The sequence below is a fragment of the Calonectris borealis genome, chromosome 1, assembly GCF_964195595.1.
Source record: "Calonectris borealis chromosome 1, bCalBor7.hap1.2, whole genome shotgun sequence".
NCBI classification, from domain to species: domain Eukaryota; kingdom Metazoa; phylum Chordata; class Aves; order Procellariiformes; family Procellariidae; genus Calonectris; species Calonectris borealis.
The window spans coordinates 149,373,986-149,401,460 of record NC_134312.1 but is presented as its reverse complement, the minus strand read 5'-3'; the positions used below and the strand labels follow the sequence as shown (position 1 = coordinate 149,401,460).

General features: G+C 39.6%; 1 protein-coding gene across 1 annotated transcript; it reads right to left on the bottom strand.

The window, feature by feature from the left end:
- Nucleotides 1–1,965: 1,965 nt before the first annotated feature.
- TMEM182 (transmembrane protein 182) lies at nucleotides 1,966–26,792 on the bottom strand. Its single transcript, XM_075137790.1, has 5 exons — nucleotides 26,470–26,792; nucleotides 25,977–26,076; nucleotides 24,478–24,576; nucleotides 15,679–15,816; nucleotides 1,966–3,484 (listed from the first exon to the last, which is right to left on the bottom strand). The coding sequence occupies exons 1-5, from the start codon at nucleotides 26,608–26,610 to the stop codon at nucleotides 3,261–3,263; spliced, it is 702 nt and encodes a 233-aa protein (XP_074993891.1). The 5' UTR covers nucleotides 26,611–26,792; the 3' UTR covers nucleotides 1,966–3,260.
- Nucleotides 26,793–27,475: the final 683 nt, after the last annotated feature.

Here is a 27,475-nt window from a genome sequence, read left to right as displayed (position 1 = left end):
ATGAGTAACAAGGATAAACCCAGGGCAAATCCTTTTCTGACTGTTTTTGTCCGCAGCTGCCTTTGCCACGTTGTGTCAGCGCGTCCCTCAGGAATCCACAACAGCTGCACAGCGGGCTGGCAGAGGGCATCGCAGAAGGACGCTCACCCTCCTTTCTCTCCCTCCTTCCTTACCTCCATCCCCTCGTTTTCTCACTGCCTCCTGCCTGGGCTGTCACGGTCCTTGCCATGTTTACACTGGACAAGCGGATGATTGTCAGATTGAAAGTAATCAGAAAATGCTTCTCATCTACCTGTCCTTTTACCACCACTTTTCAAAACACATTACTTAAAAAAAAAAATCTCTTTTCTTCCAATATGACCATAGGCTATTAAGCCAGGCAATTAAAAATAAAAACCCCAAAAAACCCTATAGGTTTGTGAGGAACAGTTCTTTCTTTGACCAATTTCACCGAATATTTTGATTACAGTATTTAATCCCCTTTACAATCTTTTACTCAGCTCTAATCATGAAAATCCCTGCATTGCCGCCAAGGATTTTCTAGACAAAAGCGTATCTGGAAGAATGCCACAGAGCGAGTCTCCTTAGCCTGCCTGTCTTCCCCGAGTTCTTACAGATCCATTCCCCCCCATTAAAGAACCCATAGTTCTCTAATGAAATCAGAAGAACAAGAGTTAGACTGTGCTTTTAGATAATATCTGTACAGAAATGCCTCCCCACCATCCTCAACACCATTCCCTGTCTGCAGCAGCTAGTTATTACACATCATACGCTCAGCTACAAACATGTTTTGGAGGGAGCAAGCAACCTGTCCACACCGTTTCAGAAGGAACCTGACTCTCAGTTCTGCCATCCAATTAAAGCAAATGGATAGAGCTACAGACTATTGCCAAAAGCATGAGTTTGAGTGAAAAATTCAGGAGTACTCAAGCAATTTCTACTGACGCCAGAAGAGCTTCCTGAAGTTTCTAAGGAAACCCTCAGAAACACCTTGGATCTTCAACGGCCATTATGCCCGCAGTCTGACCCGAAGGGTTGCCTCCAAGAGAGGCCGCCTCGCACACAAGAGTGTAGCTAATTTAGCTGCATAATGGAGAGAGTTCTGAAGATGCACATGGGCTGAATTAAGGGCTCCACGGGAGCCTTTGGCTCATTCCTTGCAGAGTTTATTAGTTGCTGCTGCACACATGGTTAGGCTTGCTGGAAGAAGTCCAGCTCTGAGGCACCTCTCAATTCCTTCAGCTTCTAAAAGTTGCAAGAACGTGGCTCAAGCATATTGCCCCCTCTAAGCTCTTGTGAAGAAGGACTCTCCCCTGCAGAGAAGTAGACAGGCTTTGAGAGGCGTACCTAGTCAAATAACTCTTGATTATTGAATTTACCTCCACAATTACCAGTGAGTATCTTAGACTGTAAAGGGGGTAAATACCAACAGATTGTATTATTTGAGAAACAGTATGTGATTGTGTAATTAAGGGCAGGAATATAATACCATATGCACAAGGGGCAGGGTTAATTTCAGCATTTCCTGACTAACCAAGGGCATTGGTGTAACGCTAATGTTCTCCGGATGGCTATCATTTATATGGAGTTCATATATATGCTTATGAATATTTGGTTAAAATTCACCCATCATACTCTCTGACACAGTAATTAAAAACACCATGTTAGCTGCCAATAAAAATATTTTTGTGATTTGGTAATTATTCCAAACCTCATAGTCCCAGCTCCCCTACCCCCCGCTCTTGTTGTCTTCCTGTTCTATAATGTATAGAGCTAATCTTGATGATGGAAAAATAAATAAGTAGCAGGGAAGGCTGGAAAGCTTCCCGTCACAAAAGCTCCTGAAATGGAAGCAACATCCAATCTGGCCCACCACATCTTCTAGGTGGGCACTCCTTTCCTGCCTTTTAGTGATGCTTTCAGTATTCATAACAGCTGTGGAATTAAGCATTATGAACAAGAAGAAACCAACATGCAGTCTTTATTTTTCCCCAGCAGTCCCAAACTACTCTGCATTGAGTTACAAAGTGAAAACCAACACACTTTCAGATGGATTTAATTTCAACTTGGGCCCAATGCCAGACAAAGTTTCCCCATTGTTAAAACTCCACCCCATCTTTTCCATACCATGCATACAGCCCCGTCCTCACCCATCTTCCAAACATATGTGCATGCGCGCACACACACACACACACACACACATACACAGAAGACCAGTCACTTCTACAATACAGAACCAAATCCATCTCCCCTGCTGGCTTAGCTGGTCTCATTGCTTTCCCTGGGATGGGTAGTAGGCAAGTTGGATTTGGTCTATAATGCCGATTTTTAATATTTGAGAAAATGAAGGCTATATAAAACATACATTTTCATGTCCTCGATATTGTCTTCTTAATAAACCTTTTAAAATAAAAAAGTCATTTTACATAACCAGGAAAATGTTTGTTGGAGGAGCCAATTATTCCATTCAAAAATAAAAGGTTTAAAACGTGATTAAAATATTAATGCTATAATTCAAAGTACAATTTTGGCATAACTTCAGCTAGTGATTTAACTATGGCATATGGGCTTATAGAATCATGCAACAAACATGGATTTCAGAATACAGAAGTATACAGCTTTCAAATGCATACAGAAAAGAGAAACGTGTAAAGGAAGCAGTTAAGCTTTTACATGTACAGAGTAGCACCAGGTCGCTGTTCACGGTAATTGTCTTCTCTCTCGGCCTCTTCCCATGGATGCTGCATGAACAACTGCACCCTATTTTTATAAAGTGCAGACATGTTTGCTTGTATTAAAGCTAAGGCAAGTAGTGGAAAACAGGAGAGGAGGTAGATTGAATTGCTGTGTTTGAATGTGTGTTTTCTCCTCCACCTTGTACCATTCTCCACAAGCAGAAGCACAAAGTAAATGTTAAAAGACAAAGGTATAAAATGTTTATTTGGCTCACTTCATGTTGGGCTTTTGGTTGCAGAAAACTTCTGCCTTCCTCTGTTTGCAAAACTGCAAAAATGCTGCTAATAGTACAATATGGAGAACCACGTGGGTACTTTCTAAAGAATTAAAACCAACTAGTTGAGACTAAAGGTGGTTTCTTCCTGTATTGAGTTTTGTGTCCTTTACCCTTAAACAAGTAACAGAAGAACTTCCAGAAGTCTGCCTGCATACTTAGGATTGCCGTAATAGTAATAATGTATAAAATGTTTACAACAGTCATGAAGTTTCACTAGAATTCCTGTATTCCCTTCAGCAGTGTATGACTAGTCTGAGTGTAAATAAATGGCACGTCCTACCAACAAGAACAGCATTCCTGCTAATAAAGCGAAAAATACTCCTATAGGAGCCAGCATAAAAGACCAGCCATAGCGTACATAAACAGCAAAGTCTGGGCAATCCATTTTTTTCACGTTTGTGTAGTTTTCCAGATCAGCCACCGCCTGAACCCAGATGACATACATCACGACTACCAGCGAAAACAAGACACCTGGAAAAGAAACACCAGGTTTTAACAACAGAGTGTGAGTCAAACACTAGGTGTGTTTACTGTAATACCTAGAAACCCATCAATGCTTGAGACCTCGTCTGCAAGGCACAGTCAGCCACCGCTGGATATTTTTTGCCTTTGGCTTCCTCTAACATGCACTATCTCCATCTTGCTTCTGATTTGCACTGAAAGGCGTACTCCCATGACAAAGGATGTAGCTGGTTTTGGTGGGCAGACCAAAACAGAGGTGTGTTTAGGGACAAAATTCAGGCAGGTATTTACCGTTTTGAATTCAGGAGCCGAGGGAAGGGGAAGGAGAGGGATGGGACAGGACGACCTGGAAAAAAATACCTACTTTTGCTTCCCAAACTCTGACATTGTTTCTATCACAGTGTTTTGGATGAGATATGAAAAGGGGAAAGGGGTGGGAAATCTTTCTATCATCTTCACCTCTCTATATTTTGCTTCTTTTTTCCTATGAAAAGGCTTTGTTTGGAACATACTACCTTCAGAGTATTCTACTCAAACATTTTGCAGACAAATTCAGATGTATTTCATTCAAAATCCTCCACTTTAGAAAAGAAGTTTCTGGTATAGGAACAAAACTCAACAATAATTAAATAATAGCTATGAAGCAGGCTATTAGTATTAACCTCAGATTGGGTACAATGGTTTCCTGGAATTAATCCACCACATAATTCACAGCCTTTTCCCAACCACTCCTCTGAAAGGCCTTTGGATTGTTTACACATGATAGTAATAGGAGCACATGTCCTTACAAACTTTGTTAATCTCTTTGTTACTCTGCACCAGAAGGAGATATAAGAAGAAAGTGTTTTCCAAAGTATCAGTTGCATGCCTAATATTTCATTTCACTTGAGAGGAATGTGGACACTTGAGAAATGCAAGCCTGCAGCACAGATGCTCTAGCAGATCTGCTGGAAAACTGAGGGCACAAGTCTGAATTTTTTCCGTGCTCCAGCCTGTACCCACTTGCTCCTGGGGCTCCAGCTGTCACAGCACAGTTACAGCAGCAGGACTATCTATTCCAACATTAAAATATTTGGAGGACACCACCCCATCATGGTTTTATCCCAGGATGTTTAGATGCCTCGTCAAAACCACAAGCCAGTGCATACTCCTGGGAACACTTATTGCTCTACAGGCTGTAGAGCAGCAGAGTGTAAGTCAAAGGTATTTGTGGTCTCTTCCCCATCCTCCTAAATACTTGCAATGCAACCTTGGACAAATGTGACACTTGTGGCAAAACCTACAAATGCACTTTGTAAGCGGTCACGGACAGACATTTGCTTCCAGGCCCACCAGTCCTGGTAACCTTTCACGGTTACATTTCCCCATCCCCACCCTGAGGTGCTGCCTCACCACCTCCTTTGCCTGCCTTTCCTACCCACTTACCAGGGAGCAACTCCTGTCATCACTCCCTCATTTGCTTTAGGCAAAATCAGACAGGTTAGCTGCAGCAGTTTAAATTAGTGATCTGGTGACACTCTTGTCGGTGCTTTATTGTCAAAATGTAATACCTTTACATTCTGGACATCCTGAACATCTGACAGGTGAGAGCTCAAAACTCAATGTTTGTGAACACTACCTTTTGAAGCCCACCAAAAAATGAGCTGAAGTAGTTAACCTGAGGCATAATCAAAACGTGACTGAAAATCCCAAAGGATCTGCAATTTTTATGAGGCTGAAAGAAAGGAGAAAAACTAAATAAAGAAGGAAGCAGACACATTTCCTGTCTATGAAATATACTTCCAGAATTACATTTTTTGCTAGGGCTCAAATTACTAACAAAGTTTTTAAAAAAAACAACACTCAACTCTAAAAGGCATAAATTCAATTTTGAAAGTACTTTACCTAAGTAAAACTCAATTTTGATGGAATTTAGTGCTGTGATTGTATAAAACATACAACTGGTGAAACAATCAGAGAGAGGGATCACCTTAGGGCCAGATGTAAAGAATGAGAAATTAAATTGAAGACTCTCCAAATGTAAGTCAAATTGAGCAGAAGATTCCTATAATAGAACATCTAATCATAACAGATAATGTAGCAACACAGGAAAATTAGAACCAAACAGAGGCAGTAACTTTTGATGTAAAAAGTAAAAAGATTCAGGGGCAAATTCATAAATGGAGTTATAAGAGACACGAAGTTTGTTCAAGGTTTCAAAAATTCAACCAAAAAAAAATTATAGCCCAAAGATTTGGAAAGATATATTGATAATATGGCACAATCCATACGAACATTGGAATTTACCTCTTCAGATGGCTGTGCCTGTGCATTTTCAAATGTCTGTAGTCTTCTATTTCTTCTCTACATCAGGGCAAACTTAGTCCAAAACAATAATAATTAGAGAAAGTACTGTAGCAGCAGGTAAGTGTAACCAGGCCTTGCACATCTGGAATGCTTTTGACCTCCGGCACCCTGGGCTGACACAAAGCTACACAGCCCAGTTAGTCAGAAGCATCTGCCATTAAAACAAAATTCATTCAGAGGTGCTTTAATCTTGAAATGGGCACCCCTTGCTCTTCAGTCAGTCTGAAGCAACACCTTCTAGGTGCTCTTAAACTAGAGCCGACTCCATGTAGGTGCAAAATAGAAGCCAGTGCTGCCAGTGGTAAAACAACTTCAAGGAAGCTGAAATCCATCCGGTGATTTCACAGCAAGCTGCTAATACCTGTGTGTGGCAAATTGTTGGGTATGGAAATTTGCTGAAGAAATGTATGTCAAGCAGAGATAAATGTCCTTCTTTAAAAGAAAGAAAAAGAAAGGGAGAATATGTAAAACCTCTTAATTAAGGCACTAGAGGAGTATTTAAGGGTTCTCACTATCTGCTAATGGCGGCTAATTAGTAGGTATATTGCTTAGTGTGTTCAAGAAATGTCTTGAACAGGAGAATCAGGCTAAGTAAAAATGGACCATATCCTGTTGCCTCCAACGGCATTTCATTCATTAGTGCTCCTTTTGTCTAATTTTCAGAGTTATGATTTCATGGGAGTTAAGGACTTTCACAGGAGTTTACAGAGGCTCCTGTATGTTACAAACGGTGACAGAGAAAAAGGAAAACAGAAGCATTTCTTAACAGGCAGACCCTCTGTTTTGTCCATTTGGTCTTGTTTCCTAAGATGTTAGAGTACATTAGAAGCAGTGGTGAGAGCAGGGAAGCAGATCTTGTACTTCTATTATCACTAATGCATCTACTTAAAATGTTTGATGTTTAGGGCCAGAGGCATTAGTTCCTTCCTATGCATTAAGCATTTCAGGTTGCGCTTAAATTTAAGCACATGTGCAAGTCTCTTTGACTTAAAGGGTTTTTCCTCCTGGCATCCACACTGATTGCATCAAAATACCTGATTCAAAGGCAAGTTATGAGCCTAATGAATTGTTACTAGCGCTTAAATATTTATCTGGTTGTTAGATTCCAAAAGAATACTGTTTCTTTTCAGATGATAGGATTTCATGTCTGTTTGCATTGTCTTATTTTAACAAATTGGAGGAATGTTAAAGGTTCAAGAAAGGTTTGAAGAAAAAGCAGTATCAAGAACAGAGTACAATTTGTTCAGCGGTCTAAGTCGCAGGTAAAAATTCAGATGACATAAATGTGTGAAGTATTTTTTAGAGGCCACAGGATATCAATTTGGTCTATGCATTATGAACTGTAATAGTCATGTCAAAAAACAGCCAGCACTTTATATGGTGTTTAGAAAAATATAGATCAAAAGCTGGGGTTATCTCCATTTTGTAGAAAGAACAGAAACAACTAAACTTATAACCAGAGGTTCTAAGTATTCAAGCTTTGCTCTTGACTCTGGCTTTCAAAGAAGTTTTGCTCCTCAAAGCCAAGGCAGATTTGCTTTACACATAACACATACCATAACAGAGTTGCTAATAAATAAATGTTTTCTGCCTCTCCATCCTTCTACTTTGTGCATACATCTACGCTATTTTTGCAACATTCTGTTTTGGTTATTTATACCAGCCAGTGAAGTACCATTCACTGGAGTGTGCTTAAACAAAAGGAAAGGCATTGGACAGAAGGCAATACAAAATCTTACTAAGCAATTGTCTATCTTGGTCTGCTTAAGTGTTTTAAACTAGCTCCCATCACTGCAAAATCTCACTGCCTCAATTTATATGTAGGGAATACAGTATTTTTGAAGAAAAATAATATATTGCAAAAAGCTTAAAATTAGCCTGTTTCTTTACATCACCCCCAATCACAAGATTTTGACTTGATTCTAGACTTGAAGAATCTAGTACAGTCACTGGAATACTAGTAACTCAGAACCATCGGCAGAGCCCGTGCAAAACTGAAGAGAGGTCAGAATTAGAGTCTTTAATGGCTGCAGAGTATTTTCTTAGATAAATTTTATGCTGCTTGCGGAAGATAATGGGGAGAATTTCTCTATTTATATAACTACACTACTGCTATTCCATCCTACTTCTGTATCCACAAGTTTGCCTCACTAGCTTGTCTCTTTCCTTCAGAATATTAGTCATGCCAGTAAGAGTTGAGAAAGCATTCCTTACAAGTGTAATAGGAATGCCTGTTCATTATGGAAGAGAATATACTAAACCGAATAATATATATTTATTCTGGGAAATCTGTTCCTGCAGTCTTTCACTGACTATCTATTGTGAATGTCATGAACTCTTATAACCAAGCTCCAAGGCAAAATTACTGAGACTGAAAAAAACCTCCACAATTTCATGAAGCAAATATTTTTAGGAACAATGTGTGCTATGATGTATTTCTACATTTTCGGCATTTAGACCTTTTGCATAGTGTGTGAGTGTCCATTTGCCCTTGCCTTTTAGTGAATATAAAATAAAACAGCAGTTGCATGAATCAGGAATGACGGGGGAAATTATTCCTAGAACATGAAATATGTCTGAGAGAGATTAAGACAAATAAATGCTTCCCTCCCCCTCCTTTTTCTTTCTTTTTTTTCCATTTTGCATTTTTTTAAGAACACACATGTTTGATACACAGCCCTGTGCAGTGTGATAAGATGTGGACTTCTCTGAGGTCACTCTTTTCTGTCTTTTGCATTTATTCTTTTGAATGACTTTCAAACAAATACTTGTGCATATTGCAGAGGAGAAAGAATACAGAACCTTTAGAAATGTCTATGAATTCAAGAAGCAGTTTGCTGGCCTTTAGTACTTATTCTTCCCACGTAGAAGTGCCTTTCACTTGTCAATGGTGAATGGCTGTTTATGGCATGAATCTTTTACTATGCAGACACGAAGACAACAGGTGCTGGAAAGAATGATAGGAGCTTTTTACTTGTGCCTAGAAGTTTAGAACTCTTTATCTCACTTGTGGAAAACTTGTATGTGTGTGTATATGTTTTTTTTTTCCCAATCGCATTTTTCTATCCTTGTCCTTATTACAGATTCTACCACCTACCTTGGCCTCTTGTGACCTTTATTTTAAAAGTATGGTTGACATTCCAATTTGAAATATGTGCAGAGGATGCCACTTAAGAGTTATGGGAGTTGGCACATAGCTCTGAAGACAGATTTTTGTCCTCATCTAGGAGCTAGAATTAAAATATCAGCTTTTTTCACTCCTTTGGCAGGAAGCAGAGGTCATACTTGTACTTCAGATCTTGGGTTCTTCACAAGCGTGTGATTCTGTAATGCTCTGTGCACACCCTGGAGGCTTGGTTGTTTGACATCAGTACAAGAGGACAGTTTTCACCACCACCCAGGCAGAAACAGGACCAAGGTAATTATGGACTTTATTGAAGGCTGCTCTAAGTGATTATTTTCTAGCAGTTTTCCCTTCCTTATTTTCCTATGCCCTTTGAAGCAACTAGAAGGCTTCTTACAGTTTGCACTACTGTAGCTGCTCTTGGTGCATCCTCTGATATTGTAGACATGGACATGAGGCTGCAAAGACAGCACTCAAGTCACTGACTGTGGTATCGTTGAACTGATACACACTTTTTCTCCACAGGTGTAACATCCGTAGTTTCACCTGCAGCCTCAGATAGTTAATGTGGTTACAAAGCTAATAGGGAAAGCTGCTAGTCAATAAGCTGCCACCAATACTAATAATTGGGTATGCCTCTTCATTTGTGGTAGAATCATAGAATCATAGAATCATACAGGTTGGAAAAGACCTCTAAGATCATCGTGTCCAACCGTCAACCCAACACCACCATGCCCACTACACCATGTCCCTAAGGGCCTCATCTACACGTCTTTTAAATACCTCCAGGGATGGTGACTCCACCACTTCCCTGGGCAGCCTGTTCCAAGGCCTGACCACTCTTTCAGTAAAGAAATTTCTCCTAATGTTCAATCTAAACCTCCCTTGGTGCAACTTGAGGCCATTTCCTCTTGTCCTATCGCTAGTTACTTGGCAGAAGAGACCAACACCCACCTCGCTACAACCTCCTTTCAGGTAGTTGTAGAGCGCGATGAGGTCTCCCCTCAGCCTCCTCTTCTCCAGGCTAAACAACCCCAGTTCCCTCAGCCGCTCCTCATAAGACTTGTGCTCCAGGCCCTTCACCAGCTTCGTTGCCCTCCCCTGGACACGCTCCAGCACCTCCATGTCCTTCTTGTAGTGAGGGGCCCAAAACTGAACACAATATTCGAGGTGCGGCCTCACTAGTGCTGAGTACAGGGGCACGATCACCTCCCTGCTCCTGCTGGCCACACTATTTCTGATACAGGCCAGGATGCCATTGGCCTTCTTGGCCACCTGAGCACACTGCCGGCTCATGTTCAGCCGGCTGTCAACCAGCACCCCCAGGTCCTTTTCCTCTGGGCAGCTTTCCAGCCACTCTTCCCCAAGCCTGTAGCGTTGCCTGGGGTTATTGTGGCCGAAGTGCAGGACCCGGCACTTGGCCTTGTTGAATCTCATACAGTTGGCCTCGGCCCATCGATCCAGCCTGTTAGTTAGTGGTAGTTCAGCTGCACCACTCCATAAGAGAAGTAGGCAGCCTTTCTTAAGACCAGGATGAAGAAAAGGCAGGTGTGTGACTCTGCCACAGATCACACATCAGAATTGCTCTGTAGGTAGGTTTGCTGCTATGTTGGGCTTCTGAGAGAGGCTTCTGAGGCTCTTTTGGCCCTTGGAGACCCTTTGGAGTTCATCCACATGGGCACCAGTGGTGCTGGCAGAGAGACCTTGAGTCCTTGAGTGGGTAATTACAGGGCTCTGAGGGTGAGAGATAAGGGCATGGGGGCCCAGGTGATGATGGTCTCAAACCTGCTGCCCAAAGGATAAAAGCTGTACAAAAGTTGGCATACACTGTGCATCAGCTCCTAGCTTTGTAGCTAGTGTCACAAGCAGGGCTTTGGCTTCTGTTACAACAGGACCCTCTTTGAGATATGAGAACTGCTGGGGAGAGGTGAGATCCATCACACAAGGTGGGGAAAGAGCAACAAGCTCAGAAACCTTGTGAGAAGAGATGCAAGCAATGGACATCAAAGCCTCCAGATAAGCAGGGGGAAGGGAATGGAGAGCATATGCATGGGACAGAGCAATGAGGGAGGCTTGCACAGCACAAGAAAGCAGCACAACTGAAAGCCCATCTCAAATGCATGTACATAAATGAACTCAGTGTTGGAATAACACAGGAGGAATTCAAGTTCATGCAGTCACTGGATGATGGATGATGCCACTGCAGCTGCAGACATGGTGAGACAGCTTGCTTGATTGGAATGCTTTGCTGGATGGATTCAGACTCTTTAAGAACAGGCAGTTAAGATGCAGTGGGATGGCTGCAGTCTGCACAAAGAAATATCTTGAACGGGCAGAGATTTTCTAAGTAACAGGAGCTTATGGGTTAAGATCAACAAGGTGGACAAAAAGAGTGTGATCATGGTGGGCATCTGTTACAGGCCCAATCAAGAAGAGGAAGTGGACTGGAAAAATAGTTATGATTTCTGGTTCTCATGAGGGACTCAGCCATTCCAATATCTTCTAGAAGGGCAACATTGCAGAGAGCAAGCAATTCAGGAGGTAGGTAGCTGGACTGCATCAAGGATAACTTTCTGAAACAGGTGTGAAACAGACCAACTAATGGAAGTGCTTTGCTGGACCTGCTACTCACAAATAAAGAAAAACTGGTCAGGAATATGATAGATGTGTTAGTTGTGGTTATAATGGGCACGAAATATAGTTTACTATACTTTATAGTTTAGAATCCTAGGAAGAATATGGAAGGTGAGTAGGAGACTAAAGACACAGAAGTTCAGGAGAACAGACTTCAGCCTGTTCAGAGAAATGGTAGGCAGGATCCCAAGCAAGGCTGCCTTGAAGGGCAAAGGCTGTCCTAAAGGACAAAGGATGCCTTGAAGGGCAAAGGGGCCCAGAAGAACTGTTTGTTCCTCACAGGCCACTTCCTTAAAGCACAAGAATGTGTGCAAGAATTCAAGCAGGTCTGCAGAAATGAAAATTAACTTCATGAAGAGCTGCATCAGCAAGAACACAGTCAGCAGTTTTGAAAATAATATTATTTCCCTTTACTCAGCACTTGTGACATCATATCTGGAATACCGTGTCCAGTTTGAGGCTCCCTGGTGAAAGAGAGATACCGATAAACTGAGGTGATGACCACCAAGATGGTTAGGGGGATGGGAGGACAAGAAGAGGCTGAGTGAGCTGGGGAGTTTTAGTCTGGAGAAGAAAACAGTCTTCATCTTTCTAAATGGAGTTACAGAGAAGATAGGGATAGACTCTTCAGAGACATCCTCACTGGAAGAATGAGACACAGTGGTCACAAGCTGCAGCAAGGACAATTTCAGATGGATATAAGTTAAAAAAAAAAATTTTCACAATAAAGTTTGTCAAACTGGGACAAGTGCCCAAATATGCTGTGGAATATCAATTATTGGAGATTTTTAAAACTTGACTGGATAAGGCTCTGAGCTGCCTGATCTAACTTTGAAGCCAGCCCTGCTTTGAAAGGGAGGTCAGACTTGATTGCCACAAGAGGTCCTTTCCAACCTAAACTTAATCTATGTCACTCAGGATCTCTGTTTAGACTCCTTCTATAGGTCCCTCCAGAAGGCAACTCTATCTGTCTTAGCACTGAAAAGGTGAATTGTCCCTCTGACAGTGTGTTTCTTACTATTGACACTAGAAATTTAAGCAGTTGGTTCATACAAAACACTTAGCTTTTGGATGGTAAATAGCTGGCATGAATCCCATTCCCAACAATTTCTTCAGCTGCTTTCCGAACCCTAAGATGGCATAAGCTGTTCTCTTCAGTTGAGGCAGAGCGTAATTTGTCAGTTAAGGTTGCAAAAGGATACAGATACTTCAGTCCAATAACAGGTATTAAAACCGCTTCATTGAATATTTTTTTAAAGATATATGTAAGTAGGAAAATGACTGATCTTCCTATCTTCTTCCAAACTTCCACAGAACAACCACCTTGCCTAACTTCTTTCTCAGAAGTTTACTATTCTCTCCAGTATAACAGCTACTTGAACTTTGTGGTAATACAGCATCCAGGCCCTTTCAAAACAATGTATATAATTCCTTTTTTTCTTCAAATCAATATGCTGGTTTCTGTCTTACAAGAACTCTAACTTCACCTATGATCCAGGTCACATTACATCTTTTCATTTTCCCATTTGGTCTGTGCGTAAATAGATGCACACCCTGGCTGCAATCGGATCATACGTTGGTATGAGTGGTAAATATGCACCACTTCTCATCACTCTCCCCTTCCATGCCCTGTTTTCCTTTAGGAGGCAGTAAACGAACAGGCTCTCTAGGCCTGAAGGAGATGGATAGAGGAAGGGGTCAGGGCAGCAGGGAACACAGTAGAGCACACCACCCTGCCTTCTAAAGGCAGACTAAAACACTCCTTTTCTGCATCAGGTTCTACCTTATCTTGCTCTGCCCCCCGTTATCCCAGATTTAAGATATTAACTATTGTGAGGAATTCCTATTGGGAGAGAAAGAGAGAGAGCAATTTCATGCTGTCATACCTTTGGGTTTGAGAATCCTTCCTATTCTCCATTTAACACGATGGGCCATTGATCAGTAACACCACAGGAAACTGAGTTGTTGTCCAAGACATCCCACAGGACATAGCTTTAACTACTGACAATGCAAAGTATTTATAAGCTCTTCTTATGTCAGTATGGTGACTCCCTCCAGAATGATTTTAATTCATGATATAATTAAACCCCCACCTTGGCTATGGGAGTATACTGACTTATGAGAAAAGCTGAGAGCAACAAACTTTTTTTATATGTTTTTGTGGGTGATCTGAAGTGTTGGATAGGAGAATGATATTTACAGTAAGTACCTTCCCCAAGCAGCCCTGCCCTACTGGTGTGACTGGGAGTAGATGCAGAAGAGCTTAGTCAGGAACTGTGTCCCCTTACCCAAGCCAAAATGACTTATGCAAGCTGAACGGCTCCAGGGTGCTATATCTGCTGCCACCACTACCTTTTGGCAGATCATAGCAGGATTTTGCTAAATGTCTTTGCTTTTCAACAACAACGGTAGTAGTAAAAATAACACAGCTCTTCTCTGAAGCCCTGATTGAGTACAGTCCTGAAGTTGAAAGATACTACGTGTGTAGAGAATAAAAAGTCAGGATTTCCCTTGAAGAACATCTGCTCTACAGGGACAAAGGGTGAGAGGGGCAAAGAGACAGGCCCAAAGTCACACACAGGGATAATAAAGCTCACTTAACTTCACACACCTAAAAAAATAGTCTCTCTAGATCCCCTCAGTAAAGGAAAGAGAGGTATAGAGTTCCTCTACAACACATTCATCTGATCTGTATTAGACCCCTCTTTCAGGATGAAATGAATCCCCAGCTGAGGGAACTTCTTACACACCTACTGTTTTGACTGCCAATGAATGTTATTGCCTTCTGCCAGGCCTCCTAGGGAAGCCAAGGGAGACTAGCACAGACTTGGAGATCTAACTTTCCCCTGCTTAAATGAGGGCAGATGAACTGACCCAGAGTGGAGAACACACACCTCGCTTCGGACCTCTGCCCATCGGCTCCTGGTGCCTTCCGAGTGCCCCCTTCCCCTCCAACAGCCTCTGCTACTTTCTAGTGACAACTGAGGTTTTTTACAGATTACAAATGCAGGAAAAGAGTAGGACTCACATGGGCTCTTACCCTGCAAATTAGTGACAAAACGCATTGAAGTATCTTAGGATTTCCATCAGACTATGAATATTTTTGGTATGTTTTTTAAAAGAGTGGACGAGTAATTCTCAAGGGATCAAATGCAAGTATGCAGGAGTTTTTTCAGCAAAAATATTATAAAATACTTCCCACACTTCACTGAGGGTCCTTTAAAAGGGAATAATGATCACTAGCTGCGTATGCAGAGCTGCGAGGTGAAGGTCGGCAGGTCAGTAGCAGAAGCAGAAAGAGAGCCCAGGCCTTTTGGTCCCGACACGAGTGGCTCTACCCCGTAACACAATCCTGCTCTCACAGGACTGCCCCTCGCCAGGCGTTACGCAAAGGAGAACAGTGATTGAGCACATACTATCATTTACGTCCTACACAACTGTATACTACACGCCAGTGTGGCACCTTCCCAGACTTTTCAAGGTTAACAGAACAGCGTCCCAGAGAGCTGCCCGTATCAGCTGAATTCTGGGAGGGTGTATCCTCCATAGCACGTGTGGGTTATGAGGAAGGAGGGAATTCAGTTATTTGTTATCTTTCATTCACAGAGGTTTAGAGCTCCCACTTACTCATATATGACAACTATTCCGTGTAATCCAATCATATCCAAAACATTTCTCCTATATTGGTCATGTGAATGTGCTGTGTCTTCCAACTGCTTTAGAGCCCACTGTAATCATCTTTTGTGTCACTGATTCAAAAAACCCTCTCCTTAGCTAAAGCTCTTGAGAATCTTATAAGTCAGCATCCCTAAATATGCATTCTTTTTCTTGTTAAAAAAGTAGATTGAAATTGCAGTGTCATTCCATGATTTGCCCTGGATTTTTTTATCTTAACCTAAAAGTAGCTTTTAGAATAGCTTCATGACTAAATAACTGTGGAAAGAATTGTCTCCAAGGCAGGCACTCCCCACGCCAAAGGATAGAAACATATGCTTTTTCTTTCTTTTAACCATGATTAATATAATTTTTGGTCAAGGAAAATGGAAGAAATACCTCATCCTTTCTATTCTTTAATTGACTGAGCAAACAGTATACCCACCAGCAATGATGAAAAAGCCTCCTCCTGCTTTATACAGAATGTGGCTGGCAAAAGGAGCTGCACAGATGATGAAAAAACTAGCCATCACAATAGTGAGCACTCCCAGGAGCATAAGAACTGTCCAGAAACCTCGATAAACTGGAGAAAGGGAAGAAGGAAAAAAAGAATACAACACTTTTTAGAACTTAAACAACTGACATATTTTGCTAACAAAGATTTTTCTTTTCCCCTTCTCTTTTCACTTGCCTTATTAACAAATGAAACATTCATTCTATTGTGCATATACATTATATATCATGTGGACCAAATTAGGTTTGAATGCCAATCCTCATCTGATGGTCGTGGAAAATAGGTTGTAAGTTACCATGAATGAAATCCGTCTGCTTAATATTTAGCAGTGACTTGTAGGATAGCAACTTGACCAAATTTATGCTCTTTAGAAAATGGTACATCAAAGCTGTAGCAACGATTTTTTAGGATAAATGATTGGATTGACAGGATACAATTGTTTTACCAAAATTGTCTGGGAGAAGCAGAGAGCTGTAACATCTTGGCATTCTTAGTGCGCAGACCATATCACCAATAGCAATCTGTAAGTTCTCTACAATTTACAACTGGATAACTCTCCTATTGAGTTACAGTCGTATTCAATAGAAGGAAATCTAAAGCAGGAGGGGGGAGAAACTAAAAAAAATGTAACCTGGGTTTCTGAAAAACAGTTAAGTATTTTAAACCAGCCTATTCCTGCTCCAAAGCTCTTTGTATTTTATTAAATTTAAAATGTGATGTTTCAGAAGCCTTTGTTAGACAGTGCCAAGCAGTGCTGAATTAATGGATGCAGCTGGTGATAAATGAGCCGAGAGTTTTGTGACATTCTCTGGCCAAAAGAGTCTTTCTAACAATTATTTTTTAGCTGGTTAATTGCACATCCATTTAACAAAGTCATCATTTTATAAATGCTACAAGAGTGACATAAATTTCTCCCATGAATTTAAAAATTGGTACATTAACACAACCCATTAGTAAAATTATGAGTTGCAAAGATCTCCATCGTCAGATCTGAAAATCTTGAAGCACTGACAATTCAGTCAGTGAAAAACATTTCCACCCAACTGAGGGAAAGCGTATAAGCCAGCTGGCAAGTCAGGAAAAGTGAGTCACAAAAGAAACTGCCACTTATCATTTGACAGCACCTACTTACTGTTATGGCAAAACACAACCAAGCAACTATTGTACTGGTTCATATCCTGAAAGTTTCAAATTCATACAGCTTGTTAGAACCAGCTATTCTGGAATAATTCGGGTTTGCTCTCATCTGAAATCTGAAGGTGCACTAGACTTTATCAGCTTGTGCTTCCCACTAATGTGTTCCAAAAATCGATAGTTTTTAATTTGACCAGCTTAACTCATGTTAAAGTATACACCATCTTGCTTCTATCAGCCTTGTAAATGTATTAGCTAGATCACGTTCACCACATCACATTAGCCACACTTTTTAAATAACATCCTTTTTAATCCAGGCAGACATTCAGAGACATAATTTTCTACCACACTGACAGCAGATTTGGGCATAGGAAGGATAAATGTGCCTGAAAGTAGCTGGCAGAAGGGTTAAAATTGTGTTTTGGTTCATATCCAATACAAGACTTCTTGCCACATAAACAAAAAAACATGGAAACAGTAAGTAAGAAATAAGGTTGTGGTTCAGCAAAGCAGTTAAGTGTGTGTTCTGCTTTAAGTACTCTACCTCTTACGGGATTTAGGCACCTGTTTAAAGTTAAACACATAGTTAAATGATTCACTTAATGCAAATGGGCAGTGAATGGAGACCTAGAAAGGTAAATCTCTCAAGTCCTTCAGTCTTGGGTCTCTGAAGCAATTTCATATTATTTTACCCATGGGGCTACTTTGCTAAGCTTCATCGCAGTCCCCAAGTCCATGGGACATTACTTCCTCATTTAAAACCTAATACCGCTAAATCAGTCTATAACCACCCAACTCTTTTACATGGATGGCCCAAGGTACTTCAAAGTCATGCTACATAATAGGACACATTGGCCAAAATGGACCTTGAAAAAGCTTTCTTCGATATCATTATGGTCAGTCACCCAAGTCATACAGCAGTGTTTCTATTTTCTGAATGGATGAGGACACAAGCTTCTCCAGCATTACAAAATTAGTATACAGTTTCATTATCTACTCCTCATACAGGAAGCTTTGAAGTCTGCTTTTAATGAAATTCTACCAGAAAAGCATGATTTGTTCAAATATTCCTGGAAACCGAACACAAAAGGAGTACAAATGTAACTGATGAAAATTTGTTGAAACCTCTCTGTAACTACACAAGAGAAAAGCTGTTTCTCTGCTCCAACAGCATAATTATTTTATGCATTATACGTGAAATACCGATTTGACCTAGCTAGCATGTGAAGTAAGCTTCCATTCTATTTCTCTGGAAATAATTATTTACTCTAGAGAATCATGGATAAATTCTGATGATCCTAATACTTGTTTAGCCAGCTAACTCTGTCATTAAATGTCAATTAGAAAATAGAGTAGAGGGTCATTTGTGGCACAGGTCTGAGGAAACATCCTAAGAGTATTTAGACTTTTTCTTTAGTAAGGGAGTTAAAAAGCAACCAATTTTCTGCAAAGAAGGCTTCACTTATTTCATACTCAGATCATTTTTGCTCAGACCACATTTCCCATCTTCTCTGCCTAGATGGGCAAGATCAGTTCCTGCAGGGCTAATCGTTCAAAATTACAATGCAGCCCTACTGCTGTCATTTAGCTTAGCTGGCATCTATAGATGAACACAAAAGAGCTGGCTGGAATTAAAACCACCTAAGAATGAACTTACTCTTCAAGTCAAAGACTTTGCTGCTCTGAGATTGAGGTGAACCATGACAGAAAAAATACAACAGAAGATGCTGCTTTGAATTGTGCTCCTTTATACTCCATGAAAAGGGATGACACTGTGATCCAAGCAACCTGTTTCAAATGGTTCAGTGTACCTATACAAGGCGTTAAGAGAAGTTTGCGCCATCTAAAGTCTCAGTGAGACAGTTCATAAGATAGCCTGTGTTCTGGTCCACGTGACAAGGAATACCCTTGCCTCTGCAAGGTACTTCACAGATATGTTTAAGTTAGCTACCTCAAGTACATGCATTATTCCAAGTGTTTCCTACAGTACAAGAAATAAGGTACAAGCACTACCGCAGAGTCCGAGGTAAACTTATCTGCAGTGTTAATCTCAGATACCATTGCTCTGTGTTGCGAGAGTGCTAAATAGAAGGTTCTGTAACTTGTCTTGGTAAGCTGCCCCTTCGTTGGGGTACAACATTTGGCTTGGCAGTGACAGGCAGGCCTAAAAATAAAATAGGACTTAGAGGAAAACAGGAGTACACAGTATGCTTGTCTTTGAGCTCTGCACCATTCAGCCTGTATACTATGTGAACATTACAGTTGCAGTATATTCCTCCAAAATTGCATGACCTGTAATTTTCCATTGTTACTTGTTTTTCTCCCTGAAGATCCTAATTTAGATTCCTCTGGAGACTTCTGCATCATTTGAAAACTGGAAGAAGCATCTGGTTTTGAGAAAGGGACTGAATTTTGGAGAAATGGCTGAAAATTATCAAAAGCTCCCTTTTCTAGTATAGTAGATCCCAGCATTGATTATAAACTGAAGCCACAGGTTCATATTTTAAGATGTTACTGGTGCATGATATGAAAGAGGAGCAATAATATATTTGACAAAGTTACACAGCTGTGTCACCTGCAATGCACACTTGTGTAGTAGCCATGCACACATCAGAAGCTCTGTAATAGGTTATTCAAGAACAGGTTAGCTAATGACACAATGCGACACCCATTGACAACCGGAGACGTTAACACCAACCATACCACACATTTTATTGGCCTTGCTGACTTCAAGTGTTTTAAAATCTCAGCTATCGGCCCATACATTTTCTAGGGCCTATCAAAAAATACCCAGCCACGTAATATTGAATTTAGTATCAAACACAAATTATTAAGCTCTACAAAGCTGAAAAACTTTTTGAAGCATGTGTGAGTACAGTGCTGCATAAACATTACTAAGGATAGGCAAAATGACTTGGAAAAGTTGCCTTGAATTTTCACCCACAAGCTCACATCCTACAGTGAACCTTTCCTGTGATTTGGCTGTGGATTGTGTTTTAGAATATGTCTTTTTTACCTCTCTATTTAATGCAAGAGATATCAAAATGCTTTTGACAAGAGGTATCAAAATGCCACCCACAATATAAACTACAATGAAAGGTGAAGTGCCTGAACTGCTCTAAATCAGGAGTTTCTTCTCTGCAGATAAACAGCTGTAAATGAGATCACACATCTCAGCAGCAGCGCAGGAGACACACCTGGCAACACAGTAAACCTTGCAAAACTTTTCTGAGTTTCACTCAGTACCCTTTACTATCCCTCAGTAGTAATAATCTTTTTTTTTTAATAACCTTAACAGTAAAACAAATACAATATTCACAGTACGAATACATTGCTTTTTAAAATACTCCTTGCTTTATCACTGCTTGGTGCCTGGGGAGTTCCCCCTTAGTAAATGTACTGTATTACAATCTCTCATGGGCAATTATGTGACTGTATTACATAACAGCATTTTTTTGCCCTAGAAATAGGCTATTGCTAACATTTCACAGTACAATTTTTATTTTCAGATTTCATTGCTAATACTTTCTAGATTACTTTAGGTTATTTTCAACCTAGTAACAAACCTGCCAATAAATTTGATCACACCATTTTAGAAGTAATAGTTGCTGAACGAGAATTTTGCTTCAGTCCTATAAACATTCTGTATTCTACATTAAATTAGGCACTACTTCAAATGCTGGCAATGTGCCCAGTACATTGGACAAAACAAAATACTAATGGTCAAGAAAAAGTACTAGCAACTACAAATCAGAGTATTAAACAACTAATGTGTCAGCGCAGCCCCATTAAATGCCTTCCAATTTGGCTTCAGAAGGCGCTGGGGCAATTTACAACAGTTAAGGAACTATTGTTTATTTCCAAATCAAGTTGGAAAAAAACCCTCAAAAATAAAATTAATGACTTGACTAAGTGCTAGATCTTGCACTTCTTTTTCTTAGGAATAATTTCACTATAGTCAACGGGACTCCTTGTACGAGTAAGGACTTCATACGTTTTCCAAAAACAGGCCTAGCATTGTCCTATAGTAAAAGAGTTTTATAGAAGAGTGATAGTCCTTGAATGTCAGTGTTAAGTAATCTAATGACATGATACCGTGCATGAATCTAGCTAGCAGTGAATTATTATTTAAGTACTATACTATTATGTTTTCAAAATAGCTTGATGGGATAACCAATCTGATTATGATTATACAAATGTATGTTCATTTTAGAATATAGAGGTCACTACTCTGGCACTTCTATTGTATGGGCTAATTTCATTTTTTTTATTCCTAGCTTGTAGTTTGTTGCACATATGTTTGTGAATCATCATATAAATGAATGTGCTGGCAACACCGTGAGGTGCTGTCTAAGTCTACTTAATAGCTGCACACTATAATAGCTGTCACTATAAACCACTGTACCATCACAGAAAGTCACTAGAGTCAGGCTTCCCCTGAGTTCATTTAGATGCCTGTTTCAGGTTAAGATAAATGACATGGCCTGCAAATTTCTTTAGGCGTAAATGATGGTTAGCCACCATAATGATGGTTAACCACCATAAATGATGGTTAGCACAGGTGTGGTTCGCACCTTACACTGCAGGTAGGTGAACTCCTAGCAGTTCCGCCAAGATATTTAACAAAACCAGTGGATGAACAAAACCATTATAACTGCGATTAAAAAATACAGAAAGCTGCAATTTCAAAGCAGTGCTATCTAACCCTCCGAAGCTGATCAGGCATCTGACAGTAATGATGAAAAGAAACCTGAGACATTAAAACATGCATTCAAATCCCCAAGATAAGCATCACTGTAGGCTCTTCTGTCTTTGCATTTCCATCTAAGGCTATAATTCCTGACAGCAAGAGCTCACAGTCTAGGTTTGCACAGCAGGATGAACCAAGCCTTTGGTCTAAAGCTTTGTAAAGTGTACTAAAACGCTAAACTTGAAGGTCTTCAGTGTTTGTGTCTTTTGGGAACTATCACACAAACACCGTAAAACCAACACACAAAAAGATGTAAATAAGCTAAGAGGGGATAGATTGAGCCTCTTTTGAATCCTGGCCTGGAAAACCTCTGAGCCAAATTCCTACTGATACTAAAGCCAAAGGAGTTATGTCAACAGAGAAATTGGTCCAGTCACTGCACTCAAAAATCATCAGAGATTTTATGTTCCTCAGGAAACCTATCTTTGCCTGAGCCCTTCTATCTGGATGGCAACATGGCACTCCACCAACAAACCATGCTTGTGTTTCCACTAGGGGCTGCAGTTATTCCTCTGATAAGGTCCCAAAGTCTCTTAAGCCAAACAGTCTGTACAAGAAGTCATGTGCCTTTGCTTCCTCAGAAACTAGCAGTTCTGTTAACAGAAAGTTAGAGATTTTTAGAAAAATGTGTTGTACATACATGTTTGATTTTTCTAATAAAGTTTAAAGCTTTTTCTTCAGCTGTTTATTTTTCTATGAAAGAGCAAAGTAAGTATTTTTCAGATGACAGAATATTTCTTCTTATCCATTCTTAATTAAAATAGGACTTGAGGGACTCACTAGAAACACAGTCATAAACCTGTGTGGAAGATTTCTTTTTTTTATCCCCAAAAGTGAATATCGTGAGAAAGCTATGAGCCATGAAAATGGTAATATTGTATCAAGAAACAGTAGCAGAACCAAAAAAAGGGGACAATAACCTCAATCTTTTGGTAGTGCCCTTTTGTTCTATGTTTAGTTGGTGTAAGGTATTATATGCAGCCAACTGGATGTACAAAAGTTGATGAAATCTTGTTCTTCATGAAATCAAATCGGGGGCTTTTGCCACTGGCTTTTACAGAGAAGCATTTCCTCTACTGTGAATCAAGAAGAAGAGGATAACCTTCTAGTATTTCTTAATTTAGTAACTGCAGCTGCAGCGAGGTTTTAAAAACTTGTTTGCCAAATATCTTGGGCAGGACTGTCAAACTAGACTAAAGGAGAAACAAGTTTTGAACTAACAGAAGAGATGATGACATAACCTTCTTCATAAAAAGTTGTGAAAGATTCTTGAACAAGCATACCTGCTCTAGTAAATAACTCAGCTTGGATGCTGAAAGTGAACGGGAGGCATAAAAAAAAACCCTCTTCAGTTTTAATGAGCTCAAAAGCAATCCAACTGTATCTATTTATATAGCAGAAATGGCTCTGAATATACTCTACCTGGGACAGCATCTATAGCACAGTTCTGTCTATTTTTAATCTCCTAATATGAAATATAGATAGGAAAATTATATTTGAGCAGTGGTTCTTTTGGCAAACATTAACTAAAATTAATTAAACTTTTGATGATATTCCTTCTCCTTTCCTTATTCTTTGTTTGTCCACTTCTGTGTAATCATGCAATATAATTTGAGGATCCTTTGTGAACGTATGAGTGAATGGTGGAATACAAACTCTGTCTAGATTATTAGGAGCTGATGACTCTGTCGCTTTCAAATGGAAAGGTAAACTGTTCTAGATGTGCTGTGAAGTTACAGATTAGAGCTCTGAATGGTGAGGTCTGAATTCTGCCTGGACAAACAGTTCATAATTTCTAAAGATTAACAGAACCATTATCAGTCCAACTTTTTTTTTCATGTCTGCAGCATAAAAATTGGATTCTGAAGACACTTCAAAGTTAGCAAAGGCATAATTACAGCTTCAGGACAGGAAAGGACCACTTAAGTCACAGAGTCAGCGGGCTCAGAGACGTGCAGCATCAACACATAACAGGTTATTTAAAATGTCATATGAAATAGGTAACAGAAGTGATTTACTTCAAATACGCTTGCATAAAGCCCTTGATCTGATGAAATGTGACCAATATTTTTAAGTGGAGTTGTAAAAACAGCTTTCCAGGCATTATTCAAACATAAGTTTTTCAATTACTGTGTATCTTCCATATATATACATACCTCTCTTACTGCACTAGAGTTTCTTGGTGTTAATATCTCAGTTTAACATAGTAAGTATTTTGAACTATTATAGAGAACATATATTTTAAAAGAGCTTAGTTTACAAAACAAAACTGCCCATTGCTACAATCTTAGGCTACATTATTCATGTATGGCACACACTGTTCAGAGTAATTTCAGTGCCTTAGCTCCCTATAATATCAATGGAGAGAAGTTGACACATCCAGCGGTCGGTGCACTATATCTGAGTTTGTTGAATAAACTTAGACAGTATCAAGGCCCCTCTCCTCCTTCCTCATAAAGTAAAAATGCAATATATTTCCATATGTGGTTATTCATTTAACAAAAAAACAGTTTTATTGGAGTACATGAGAAAAAGTACTTGTTTAATGCATTCAGCCCAAGGAAGATACTTTTTATGTTGGATAAAAAAGCACTGAAAAAGGAAACGTCTCTTTTTTTAGAAATTATTTCCATTCTGCCATCACACTTAAAGCTAAGGCATTCATTTAAGTGCTTTGCTAAACAGTGGCTTAAATATTCATGTTGTAAAATTATGAGAAGTATGAAACAGCAAAACTCTATTAATTAAACTGTGTGGAGCGATAAGGCTGTTTTATACTGAAGCATCCAAATTGTTTTCTTGAAACTATAGGCATTGTATCCATTTGCAGCCAAAAAAATACTTACTGATTGCAGAGTCATAAGAGGTTGAATTCTGTTCATCTCGGATAAGAGGAAATGGAGACAGGTAAGCATGTGTACAATTCTTAGAAGGTGACTGGTTAGCTAAAAGTGAAAGAAAGCTAAAGATTAATATTTCACTGCCTTAACAAGAAAATATTTTAAGCCTGTTCTTCAAATGGGCAAACTGAGTTTTGTAGGTCAAGATTCCAGGTCCTTTCCCAGGCAATTGCTTTACAATGGATTTTGCTTTGGTAAGAGATACCAGCCTTGTTATCCAGCCAAGGATATTCCTTAAAGGGCAACACAGATTTGTACTATGGGAACAGTAAAGCAGCCTTGCCGAAGGCAAGGATGTGGCACACTGAAATTTATATGCAATGCATAAGTATGCTTTTATATGCATATGTACCTTTCTGTTGTGAGAGTTAATTACATCTGTCTCATTATTGTATGTCCCATGCCCCCCCCCAAAAAAAAAAAGAAAAAAAAACAGGAAATTACTTTTTCTCTTGTGAAAGAACAACAAAAAATATCAAGCATCTTCAGAAAGTTTACTGTCTCAACAAATACAAGTTTAGTGTATGGAATCAATATCCCCAGAGAAGGGTTATTTCAGTCTTTATATTAAATGCTTATAAAAACATCACCTTCTTCCTTGTGAAAGATAAAGGCTGACGATAGCTTAAACCACATTTAAATTTCAGATTCCTGACCACAGAATTCTCCAGATAAATAACAAGGGGAAATTAACTACAGTGAATATTACATTTGCCACCTAAGACCAAGCAACATATTTAGCACAATATGGGTTATTGAAGTCAAATTTGTATGATGGCATCTGCTTTTCACAAGGACTGTGGAAATCTTGCAATAAGGAGAGGGAGGTCTGTACCTCAGAGGTAGGGACAAAGACAGGAAAAGAAGTTTTGCTTGACCTCTTCTTCATGGGACATTTTGGTTGTAAAATACTCTCTGATCTTCCAGAATCCTGGCATGTAGTGAAAGAAAGCAAAGGGTCATCTGTGAAATTAGTAGAGGGATTTCTGGAGATGATGTGTCCTACACAACTTTCACAATGGAATTGCCCATGCCCTCCTTAACCCACTCGTAAAACTATTTGGAGAAACTCTCCAAGCAAAAATTCATGGAACATCTTAATCACTAAGCTCTTTTTCCCTAGGTTACAGAAATAAACAGTCTGTTTAACAATAAGTGTCAAGAGACTGTCCTGATAAGAATGGACTCAGGTTAACAGGACAGCCATAACACTCACAGCATAAGCTGATAGTTAAACACGTATGATTTTGTTCTGGGGTTTCCTTTAGTACAGATTACAAAAATGTTTGTCAAGAATTTATTTTAGGGTAGCTGAAGAACCTGATCACCAAAGAAGCCATATGAAATCCAGTGATGGAAAAAAAAAAACACAAAAATTTTGAGGACAAACTACTGTAGATAATGTAAAACTACTGTAGATAATGTAAAAGGAAAAAGTTACTTACTATACCAGAAATTCCACATGCTGGCATTATTCTCTCCTACATTTCCACTAAACCAGCACCTCCAGAAGAAACCTTCATGATGGAAAGTGGCCTTTTCTCCCTACCGGGGGGAAAAAAAAAGAAAGAAGCCATTATCACACAATTTTTAAATGGCTGAAAGAATCAAGTTCAACCGAAATTAGATGTTGAGGTAAAAAACACCACCATTATAATGAAACACAGCCTGTGTGAATATAGGTTAGCTATAGCATATCTAAACAGTTATACTTCCTTTGAAAGAATGTCATATTGCAAAAGTAGTATCACAAAAACAAATTCATTTTAGAGTTGATTACAACTGGTTACAAGAGGTTTTGAAGCAGGCTTGTAAGCCTCCAGAAGGTCAAAATGAGCATATTTAAAAGTTCATACAGAAGTAAATTCTTACAAAATAAACACATCCAAGAAACGTACATATATAACTCTCATTATAAATAAAAATGTCCATACTAACCCCAGCATCTTCAGGTGCTTTTGAGCACCTTCCTGTTTCTGTAGCAAGAAGCCAATAATCAGTTCCAAATGCCACCAAAAAAAGCAAAACCCCCAGAGCCGCAAAGAAGCCTCCAAAAAATATCCCTACACTCAGTTTCATTATCGAAGTTATCTTCACAAAGGAGAGAAAAAAAAATAAAGGGATTTTTTTTTTTTAAGAAGAAGCAGTAAAATAGATAAAATTTTTGGGAAAATGACTAAAAAGCTGTTTGGAGAATATAGCTCATATCTGAAGAAGTTTCTCTTCACTTGACTTTCTGCCTGTGTTTCCCAATGCCCTGTGAGTTGATTTGTGTGTCCTAATTTGTGTTCCATGTAACTGACTCAAGCCTGACAGATGAAAAGGGCCTTCTATTTTAGGACACTGATGGCAAGCTTCATTCTGTTTCTCCGTCTGGGCGAGGCCAGTCAGAAATAGCTGACCTTCCCCTAACTAATCAGGGATTGACTTGAAATATTATTGCAGCTGGTGCATCAACATCAGTGGAGATGGCGATGGAGATGCAATGGCTCTGTCCATCCACGTGAACTGCGTTACAGGGCACGTAGTAGTAGCAAGGACTTCCAAAGTTCAGTCTTGGTGGTGAATGTTTCCTTGGCTGCTAGCGGGGAAGGAAACACATGCAATACTTTGGAAGTTACTGTAAGTCATGTTAGTAAATGAAGGCTGAGATTTTTTTATGGAACTTTGAAAACACGGTAGCCACATTGCAGAGATGCCTTTGAAAAATCCTAACTTTTGTTACAAATCCAGTTAGCTTTAAAAATCTACATCTTACCCTTGAAGTAATAGCTTTAATGACACTAAACTAAGCATTTAGCTGCTTTATTTATTCAGATGCATCTTATTTGCGTATATCACAAATGCATGCAATTAGAAATTCCTCCCAGCACCTGATAAAGAAACTTCAATCTTTTTAAAAAAGACGACACTTTTCCATATGTGTGCTTTGGCCATTTTGGAA